This window comes from Beta vulgaris, chromosome 6 (genome assembly GCF_026745355.1).
Source record: "Beta vulgaris subsp. vulgaris cultivar EL10 chromosome 6, EL10.2, whole genome shotgun sequence".
Lineage (NCBI taxonomy): Eukaryota > Viridiplantae > Streptophyta > Magnoliopsida > Caryophyllales > Amaranthaceae > Beta > Beta vulgaris.
Window position 1 is genome coordinate 5,853,877 of NC_079207.1, and position 11,191 is coordinate 5,865,067.

The window sequence follows — 11,191 nt, forward strand, 5'->3', positions numbered from 1 at the left end:
GTAGTGTATTTATGTCTTATATGCAACCCTTAGAGCTGCATATAACATACCCTAAATTTTTTTATCGTAATTTATGGTCGTTTATTAATCAAGTTGATCATATTTGTTTAGTGTTGGGATTGGGGAGATAAATGCACATACACAAATAAGTAAAAGAATCCGACCACATCAATAAGTCAGATTGTATATTGAAAGTTAGATAGGTGGTTTAGTTTAACAAACTTATATGTTAGTCATTCTCTCCTTCTTATTAATGTGATCTAATTTGTTTAAAATGAAAATGAAAATTTATCAGAAAGAAATCAAAATTAAAAGTTAGCAATAGGACCTTGGTAGTAGTGTGAAATATTCCCAATAATGTATTGCATTGAAAATTTTCATTGAAAAGTGTAGGACGAATAAATATAACGATTTTAGTCCGACTCATAGATGATTGATTGATTAGACTCTTACCTCTTTTTTTTTATATTATTGGTAAGATGAATTACCCTACCGAACCAAAACCTTACACAGGTCAATCCGATCCGAATTCGGAGCTAAACACTCTAAGAAAAAGAGAAGGTAAGGGAGATCCCTATCCTCAAAATGCCCCTAATAGGAAACAAATTCCCCAACTACGGATAAGATTTTACCATTAATATGATTCTTTTAATAATGAAAGTACGGTACATTTGGGAGGTGGTTGAACCACTAGTTGATGAATATCATGTTATATCTTGAGTCTACAACTTTTATCACAACACTCGGTCTAACATGAACGTAGTATAATCAAAGCTTTCCAAATGAGCAAAATTCGCTAAATGCAACAATAACTAAGCCTTATTCCCAAGATGATTGGGGTAAATGAAATATCTATATATGAGCAAAAAATAGTTTTTGGATATACGATTGTATATTTTGATGTATACCAAATGTAACTCCTCTTTATCCTTCATTATACAGTATTTGCCGAATTATGACTTTCGAGCTGTGACTTACACTACACTTAATGTTAGAGATAACAGTAATTCTTCATCAAGGGATCGCTCATTGTCCCCCCCCCCCCCATTCTTCCCCCCCCCCCCCCCTCATTCCCCCCCCCCCCCCCCCCCCCTCAACCACTACTTTTGATTTTTCCCGTCATCTATAAACCACAACTAATATTCCTCTCAAAATATACTTTCTCCAAGCTCAAACACTCTAGCAAATAAAACAAAAAAAAAAAATTCATTCCAAGTCAAGGAAAAGAAAATATTATTGACTTAAAAAGAAACGGCTAAATGTTACAAGTTACAACTATTACATACAATTGCCACAGACGGGAATTTCCAGAGGCTACAGCTGAGAAACAAAATTGCAATTTATGTGCCTACACAAGACGGGGAACCTAACAGTATTTACAACAAAGCCGCGCCCATCACAAGAGGCAGAGAAATTAGTACCTTTTGTCATGCACACCAAACTTCGTAAAATTTCTTTCACCTGAAACAAACACAAATCATTCGACAATTTAACATAAACCGACAAGACTCCATATTGTAAATATTGAAAATATAAAACAAATCTTAAGAGATGATAGCCCTTAAAACATTTTTAAGAAGGATGATAAAAATTAGCTTATTGATGACAAGTGTGTGCAACAGTGCAAGAACTTAATTGTTCAACCTAACGTGAGACCTGAAGGATCGATAAACTGTACATGAGATTATGAGAATATAAGGGGTAAATTGAAAAGATATTCTGATGACGATTAGCTTCAGAATAATAGAGAATTACAGTTGCAAAAGTTGACAAATGACAGCAAGGAGGAATTACCATATGACCGTAACTAGGATATGTTCCGACCTCCCTAATTACTGTATGGACTATTATCTTTCGGATTGTATCAGACTCTCTAATGTTGTTTTTGCAGTTAAATATTTGTATTTTAACACCCACACACACACACACAAAGAAAAACTAAGGAAAAAAGAAGTTACCTACCGAAACAAAGGGTTACAGGATTATCAGAGAGCAGAGAATATCCTGCTTCTCCTCGAGTCTTGATCAAAGATCACAGAAGATACATATATTAACTTCTAAGACGGGGTAGCTGATACACAGATGGTCATGCAACAACAATTCAAAATGGGGTTCAGGTGGGATTTGAGGAAGTCATGACAGTAGAAAGAGAATTCGACAGGCTGATGTTTAGTTAATCCTAAGTCTACCATACTGCATTCTTTGATGTTTCTCGTAACTTTTTCTTTCTCACATCAAAACCAAACTTTCTGAGTCCTCAAGGGCCAAAACAATAAGAACTACCACTCAGCACTTTGTGGCCTCGCATAATCATGAGGTATCTACCAAGGAATAATGTAATGGTACGGGATTTATATAGATAATATATTACCTTTATGTTCCACTAGACTGATTCCCAGCTCTAGGAGATGCTAAAACTGCATTTGCATTAGCAAAAGACATGGGCGTCAGCGGAGGAGAAGAAATGTCCTTTTCATGAAGTTGGGGAGACTCCAGAAGCTTTGTCACATTTAATGCCTTCGCTCTATAGTGGCTAGAAGGTATGGAGAAACTTCTTGGAACAGTCAATGGGGGAATTGGCAAGGGAGATGCTGTATTGGAGGCAGTAGAGATGCTTTTATTTTCTACAGGAAAGTCTGAGTTCTTCGAGCCTAATGGACCTGAAAGACCACTTGAAGCGGAGGATGTTGTAGGTTTGCTGGATACAATACCTGGAGGCCTAGGAAGTTCATGCAGCTCACTTATCTTGGGCGGTGATACGGATGGAGGAGAATGACGAGAGGATGTCTTTGGAGATGAAGGCTGAGGTAGCATGGGGCCAGAGGCACGCAGGGGGGGAAGCTTTGATGAAATAATGGGGCCACTTGCAGAGAAACCAGGTTTCGCAGAACGAGAATTACTGGTTAAAGGACCGGAGAAAGATTGTCTTTTTAGTTTTTTATGATCAGATGCATCAACTGAGTCACTCTGTTGAAATGAATGCCCATCAGCCGAAGAAGGGGGCAGAAGTGTGGTGGCTTGGTTGTCTTGGCTAGAATCCCTACCATCATTTAACGAGGGTGCTTTACAGAAAGATGTTGATTGGTTATTGTCTTTTGAATCTCTCTTGTTTATTGGTGTATCCAAAGGAGATGAATGCCAAATATTGTGTGCATTGATGCTTGCCGGCCTTGTACGCGGAGCTGAACTTGTTCTTGAAGAACTGGAACTCTTTGCATCAGAAGGTGTAGGCAATACATAAGTGTGAAACTTTTGTGTTAGGGATGGACGCATGCGCCTCGCTCTCTCAGCTGGATCAAACTTTTTCTCCGGAATAATAGGTGCAGAGTGACTGTAGCTGCTTATCCTCGGTTCACTTTCTAGCATCTGCGAATCACCATGGACTTTCTCCAAACTGAACTGCAGCCAGAGAGAATTGCTTTAGACTGCAGACTTAGAAATGTCATACTCCTATCAACTATATGAACATTTATTATATGCAAAACCAAAACCTAGGAATACCTCTGTACTGTCCACGGTTGAAGCTTTGGGAAAATATTGGTCTTCCTGGTCCAACTGAAATGAGACCAAATCAATCAACAATATAGCCCAAGATGGTGCAAGTCAAATTCCCTCAATGAAATGCAGTGCTTCATGATTACTAAGATTTAGGGAGTACAATCCAGAGGCCAGATGCTACTAGAAATGCTTAGTTAGCAGCCAGCACTGACCCACTTGTATAACATCCCATTTTGTAGAAGAGGGTAAACCGCAATGAATCCTCAGCATTGTCTCATGCTATGGCAGAAGAATAAGGTGCCATTTGACCTCATCCACAATAATAGATAGGGCAAGAGATTTATCAAGGCAGAAGTCAAGCTACTTTTTACCCTAACGGCCCGTTTGGTAGTCGTTAATAAATTGCAGTAATGGGAATGGATTTTAAGTGTAGCTTACAAAGGAAGCACACTTAAAATCTTTATTAGGGAGACAATTTCAACCCTCAAGTTTGTGTTTTTTTCTCCATAGGGAAGCAAACTCACCCCTAATTTTCATTATCACTCATTACCACCTAACAAGGTGGTATTGGATGGGAATGAAAATTCAAGAAGAAAAATAGACACTATAAGATAAATTAGCATTACCATGGGAATGAACAATGATTTTCTTCACAAATTTACATATAAATTCATTCCCATTACCACCATCTACCAAACGGACCGTAAATGGTGAGTCAGCTTACATGTAACAAAATCAGGTTCTGCAGCTCTCAATGCCACCAGAAAATAACAAAAGCTATACAGAAACCACACATCAAAGACTCAAGACATTATATGTCTTCGACAAACAATAAAACCATTAGAAAACATTTTGATCAAAGTTATCAAAACACAAACAAAAATGTCCACTCGTTTCCAGAATGATAGTTACCAAACAAGTGAAATATAAGAAGACATAACATATTTACTCGAGGATTTACTGATATCCATGAGTTTATGAGGAGATACACAAATGCACAGTCAGTCAGACACAAAGCTCAATGGTAAATAGTGAATCTAGGCATGCTACTAACAACCTACAAATAGATGCCCTGCTATGAAGATATGACAATTTCAACTTCTCACCTCCATTGAGTTCCTTGATGTTGCAGCAGCTTCAGTTCCTACCTTATGTTGCCGATGGTCAAAGCTTAATTCCCCATTTTCTTTAGAATTATAGCTGTTTTCTCCCTCGTCCTCCCCATCACCACCCTCATCAAGCCCACTAAGCTGATAATCTATATGTTGCTTTTCTGTAATAAGCTTCACATGTGGGTCAACTGCCTCAAGTGACTTTAGTCCCTTTCTGAAGAAATTCAACTGTAATTCAAGCGAAAGAAATACTTTATTGGTAAGATATCAGCAATGACAGCAGTAAAATTTCAAAAGTACGATAGTCTTATTCATATGGGAAAACCTGAGCTGTATGATGACGAGCTGCTTGTGTCAAGAGACTCCGAGACTGTCCTTGTTTTAAAGACTTTAACCGGAAAAGGCATAGCGTCGCCTCCTCTTCATATTCATTGTGAGCTTGTTGCAACTGCTCCAAAGAAAAACCTTCTCCTTTTCCACTTTTCGACCGCCCTTTTTCCCTATGCTGGTCCATCATATATTCGTATACGCTTCTGAAGATGATATAATAATCTAAGTTTTTAAAACAAGAACAAAAGAAAAGGATGACAAGCACTACAAAGCCAAAGTCCCTACCTCTTCTCATCACACTGCTCTTTCATCTCCTATGTAAACAAAGATAAATACATCCAGTTAAGCTCTTATTGCTACAATAATGCTCATACTTCAAATACAAAAGAGTAATAACCTAAAAAAAAAAAAACTCTGTCATCATTGACCAAGTTCAGCTCGTTTTTCAACCAAAATTCATCCTCTTTCACATAAAATCATACAGAAACCAATCATCATAGGTCAAAATTTTAAAAATCAAGATTAGAATTAACAAGATTGACTTTTCCAATTGCAGAAAAGCATCAACACCTCTGCATCAGAAATCAGCTCGTCCTTGAGCAGATTCCGCAATGCCTCATTCCTGCCAACAAGATTTCCCAAGCCATCCATGCTATCATCAATTCTGTCAGATTTTAAAGTCGCACAGGAGGAAGTGTGTTGACAGTATTTACGGAAGAAACAGGAAAAACTGAAGGTGGCAGATATTTTAGAGACGAAAGACTTAAGTTTATATAGCGCTCCCTTGCCAAAACCACTAGAAAACAATTTTGTTGAGGATTGTCAAGATTCATCAGATAACTCGTGTTTGCATATAATAATCTCAGCGCACTGGTTTATAAGCACTTAGTCAGTCATCAAGCCTCACGCATACAGTTCAAACGTATTTCATCAGTTTTCCTAGATATGCATACATCCCGTGATACTACAATCTTAAGGTTTATGCGTCTTCTAGTTCTTAAGTACTAAAATCATCTAACCCCTTTATAGTTCTCATTCCAACTCTCCGCAATCCCATCGTCCCATAGGCAACCACGAAAGGAGATAAAACCATCATCAATCGCAACTAATTCCTTATAATCAGCCTCAATATAATGATGCTACAATGCAATAGATAGTGGATTCACATCGACTAGTACGATCTTTTGAGAGATAATTATTTAGATGAGACCAGACAGTCCTTAAATTAAGACCAGATGAAGTCCTTAAATCAAGACCAGAGCACAAAGAAAGAACCAGATGCACAAGCCCCAGAAGCATTTTACAGGCCAAAGAGGCCTAGAAGTGCCAACAAACTGCCATAGAAATCATATCACCATCGCTTTTATCCAATTTGTATTGCATTTCTTCCATTCAACTCCTACAAGCAACCCCAACCTGGACTTAACACAGAACTGCAAGAGATTGAGACTCACTTTTGAAGCTTTTATCCTGAAGTCACAGGAACCTTCCCACTTGCATGATGAAGAGGTCAGAATAGGGAAAATGCCCATTATGCTGGTAATGCTTTTCTAGAAAAAAATTGCAGGTTAGGCAAACTATTCTAGCATTCAGTGAGTCAGTGCCTCAGTGGCCAGGAGTCATCACTCATCACCAATATCACCCAATTCACTAGTGCACCCTGTGAATCATAATCTGGATTGTGCCAATTGCGACAAGTTACAAGGTACAGACGTACAGTCATACAAATTTGGACAAGTATAGCAAAACCAAGTACTGGGTCACATTCCCCTACCTTTTCCACGTAACAGAGCATACTGTGTTCCACATAACACTAGTAATCACCTCCATAAATATACACAAAGAGAGCCTATACTCCAAATCGGTGTGACTTTGCATCATATTACTCCCATGTACCGTTCAACTTCTAAATCAAATACACTTCACTGTAGGTCTAGATTGGTCATACTTCCATATAGACTGTAATCTCCAGGATTAAACTACAGTACTAGTATAACGGCTGAAGGAAGCAGGCCCCAAGCAGTACAGCACTACAGCTCATTCAACACAGAACCACCAAATTTATGCTTACCATAATTTACCAAAAGTCTGGGTAGATAGAAGCTTTGATTCATTTCACAAACATATTGAACACAAGCAATAGCAGTAGCAGCAACAAAATCAGATTACTTGCCTATCAATCAAAGTGACAAAGGTCGTGATACAAACCTGCACAGTATGAAGTTCAACAAGAAGAGAGTCTGATGGCTTTGTAATTGTCAGGAATATATGGGAGCGCTGAAAATACATAAGAAAAAGTATGAGCAACTCATTTGAAACAAAATAAACTCCATGTCCATGTAACTGCAACTACCACTTACATAAAAGTCGACAAGTTTATGAAGTTCAAATTGAACCTTTCCCAGCATCATGAAGATCTTTTCTGCAAAGTAACAAAAGAGCATTACCTACAAAGTTCATAATAAAAAAACACCACAATATGACAATTGACAGAGCTCTCTTGTTTTATAAGAGGGAGAGGGGGAGGGAGGTCCAGTTCTCACAAAGACGGCATCAGCGGATAAAGTTGGTCTACATCTATCCAGTAAGCTGGCAAATAATATAAGTAGATCAATATCCTGACAGGATATCTTACTTGTCCTAAAGTCCAAAAGAACCAATCACACTGGAGGAGAAAAAAAATGACTGCTAAAGTAACTATCATGCCAAAATAGAGCACATAAAGCTTAAATGTTGAAATATAGACTTACTCAAGAACATTCTCAGCAAACTCACGATAAGGGACAATAAAGGAACTTATGACTGTGCATCATGCAATATTTTTGTATAATATCTCCATTAATATGAAAAGAGCACATGCAATTAGAAGGTTAAAAAGAAGACATTCAAATGTATTCAGCACAAGCACGGACACACAAGCTCAACATAAGTGACTCAATATTATGCACAATTTTGTCTAAATCTGCCTCTGAACCCATAATTTGGCAGCATTTGTCATCTTGTTATGCAAGATGAGGACAGACGACAACTTAACCAGGGAAAACTAGAAATATAAATACTTCACCGCTCTAGAAGCAAAATATGTCAACCATAATAAGATCTTCGACAGCAACAAGCACACACAAAGGCAACAAGCAAACACATATTACAAGATCTGAATCATCTTGGAAGAAAATGTTGATCACATACTACTCTCATCATCCTTGTACAGTTCTGCTTTCTCCTGTAGACAGCCACTCATTTCGTGCAGAGACTCGGAGAATTCTACAATGGCAGTAGAAGTTAGAAGATCCCAAAAAAAGGTCAAATGCAAAATTTTCACAATAAGAAATTAGATGCAGAGTTAGAAATCCAACAAAAGATAAAATGCAAAGTATTTTATAATAACAAATTAGATGCAGAGGATCTGATAAGCCAATAGGAACATTGCCTATTTGCACAAGAAGCAACAGCGATTTCTCAATTTTACCACCTAAACGACTACCACCTGAAACACCTTCCAACAATAATTTTTTTTTACTCCAATGCCTTTATACAAAGCTCTCGTCTTTGGGCTTGGGCAGAGGGTGTCTAATGTATACAGCCGTACCCTTGCAACCACAGAGAGGTTTATTTGTCCACTTCGCAATTTGTTAAACCATCTGTGCATATATCATACGTCCCTAAGAGACGCATCTAAATCCAAGCAACAAAGAAGGGAAAACAAGATTGGAATCCAAACTTAGGGGTTAATAGACAGGAAGACATTATGATCCAACATTCCTCACTTCTTGGAGGCATTTTGACTAGCAACTCCCTAAGCAATGTTTCTCGTAATACATTATGAGTCGAGCCACTGATAGTGAAGAATAATGAAGTTTTCTACAGTTGCCTAAAATTTATAGATGCAAGAATAATCAAACAAGTGTAGGAAAACAAAACATGAGGCAGCTCGGTGATGTTAGGCAAACGATTAATACATTAATCTAAGTTCGCAACTAGACATCTAAGGCACATATAAATGTTCTCTTCGAATATTCCCTGAGTTGCAAAAAACTGACAATCCTTGAAAGCCAAAACCACAAAGAAATTGGCAATATATCCAAAAAAAATCACAGTTAAATATCTTTTCGTTTCGACATCCTATTTCAGCAACAGTATGAAATTACGAAAAGCTACATCGACATGAATTTCGATAACCATACCATAAGCAGCATTTGCAGTAGCAGCAGCAACTGAAAGCAAACTATCATAACAATTCCTCATATCTTGCATCTCCTGTCAACATGAACCAAAGAGAAAAATTCAAACTACATTAAGATCAAAATGTAAAATAATAGCATCAGAGTTCACGCAACCCTAAATTAACCAAACTACACATTTTTAGAAACTTCAGAGCATCGAAAAACTGAATAATAACTTCAATTCAAGCTTTAAAACGCAACTACTAACAATCAATTTCCAGAAATTGCTATAAAATTAAACTTCCAAAAAAAAAAAAAAAAAAAAAACCTGAGAAGCAAGAGCAAGATGATCGAGTTTAGGAGGAGGTTGAAACTCTTTCCTCTCTTTACCATCATGTTTCTGGAATGCGAATCTCTTCAACTTCCCAAACGATGACTTCATTTTCAGTATTTCTCCAGAAACTCAAATTTTGAAGAAAAATAAAAATAAAATAAAATAAAAGCTACTGTTCTTCTGTGTTGGAAAGAATGGAGGAGAGAGAAAGAAGGAAGGTAGCTGGTTGGGGGCTGGTTCACATGATCTATTGAAGTTTCAGTAGAAAGAAAGAGAGAGAAAAGGAGAAGACAGAGGAGAGAGAAAGAAGAGACAAAACAGTCAAAAAAGGGCTACGGGGGAGGAAAAAGGAAGATGGAGTGGAAGTGTTTTGTCAATATTGGGCCCAAATACCATCAAATTTGTGGCCCAATATGGGAAAATGGAGGGCCCAAAGGGGGTGTTGCGCTGTGCCCACCACGTCATTTTTTCAGGGGTCTCGTCTTCATGAATCATTTCGTTTTCAGCTTCTTTAGGGTGCGTTCTGTTCAATTTAAAAAATTAAGTTCCAGGTCCAATAAGTTCAGATAAGTTCAGATAAGGTCTAATAAGTGCAATAAGTTCCAATAAGGTCTAATAAGGTCCAATAAGTTCCAATCTGGTGCAATAAGTTCCAATCAGGTGCAATAAGTTCCAATCAGGTCTAATAAGGTCCAATAAGTTCCAATCAGGTCTTGTAAGGTCCAATAAGGTCCAAATAGTCAATGTTTAATAAACATTTGTATTACCCTTAAAAAAAAATAATAAACATTTGTATTATTGTCCACTATTTTGTTATTCATAATTTCATATCACTATTAGCGGATTATGTTATTATTAGAATTTTAATTAAAGTACCACAATGATTATATAGTATTAATGTCTATTATTTTATTATTTATTTGTATTATGTCTATTATTTTATTATTCATATTACTATTAGCTGATTATGTTATTATTAGAATTTTTTATTAAAGTACCACAATGTATAGTATTATACTTGTATTATTTTTCTTTGATAAGTTGGTTTTATTTTCATTGATTAGGAAAAGGAGAATCAGACCCATAATCAAGCCTTTTACAATGAAAGTTCACTGCCTTTTGCTCAGCTTAAATTAGTAACTACTAGTATTTTATAAAATTAATTTTTTGATTTTCTACTAGTGTTTTATAAAATTAAAACAACACTATTAGATATATTAGTGATGAAAGTTATGTATAGGCAAATATATAAATAGTAATTTTTTTGTTAAATTAATTATCATAAGAGATAATTAATAATCATTATTTTTTAAAGGACGAATTATAATAATTATTATTCCATAAAAATTTTTAAGGGTAGTATTTACATTAGTGGTAATATTTATATTATTCATGGTCAATGTTTTTATCTAATAAGGTCAAATAAGTTTCAATCAGGTCCAATAAGGTCTAATAAGTTTCAATCAAGTCCAATAAGGTCTAATAAGTTTCAATCAGGGTCAATAAGTTCCAATAAGGTCAATCAGGTTCAATCAGGTCCAATAAGTTCCAATCAGGTTCAATCAGGTCCAATAAGTTGAATCAGGTCCAATCAGGTTTAATAAGTTCCAATAAGTTCAGTTCAGGTTCAATAAGTTCAGTTCAGATAAGTTCCAATAAGTCCAGGTCCAATAAGTTGAATAGAACGCACCCTTAGTTCGACCAAAACATAAGTAAAAAGGTTATATTTGCAGTTTACCCAAATATGAATCTGT

The 11,191-nt window shown here is 36.5% G+C and overlaps 1 protein-coding gene across 1 annotated transcript; it reads right to left on the reverse strand.

Annotated features, from left to right (window-relative positions):
• Nucleotides 1-1,216: 1,216 nt before the first annotated feature.
• Nucleotides 1,217-9,778, reverse strand: LOC104895221 (hypothetical protein). Its single transcript, XM_010681668.3, has 11 exons — nt 9,432-9,778; nt 9,125-9,197; nt 8,130-8,204; nt 7,301-7,362; nt 7,149-7,217; nt 5,226-5,254; nt 4,936-5,143; nt 4,605-4,838; nt 3,502-3,555; nt 2,372-3,399; nt 1,217-1,461 (listed from the first exon to the last, which is right to left on the reverse strand). The coding sequence occupies exons 1-10, from the start codon at nt 9,543-9,545 to the stop codon at nt 2,374-2,376; spliced, it is 1,944 nt and encodes a 647-aa protein (XP_010679970.2). The 5' UTR covers nt 9,546-9,778; the 3' UTR covers nt 1,217-1,461; nt 2,372-2,373.
• Between the last annotated feature and the right edge of the window lie 1,413 nt (nt 9,779-11,191).

Coding starts and splice junctions, on each gene's coding strand:
- LOC104895221 (XM_010681668.3), bottom strand. CDS start 9,545: ATGAAGTCATCGTTTGGGAAGTTGAAGAGATTCGCATTCCAGAAACAT. Junction 5,144..5,225: donor GAGCAGTGTGATGAGAAGAG/GTAGGGACTTTG, acceptor TATCATCTTCAG/AAGCGTATACGAATATATGA. Junction 3,400..3,501: donor CAACCGTGGACAGTACAGAG/GTATTCCTAGGT, acceptor CTCTGGCTGCAG/TTCAGTTTGGAGAAAGTCCA.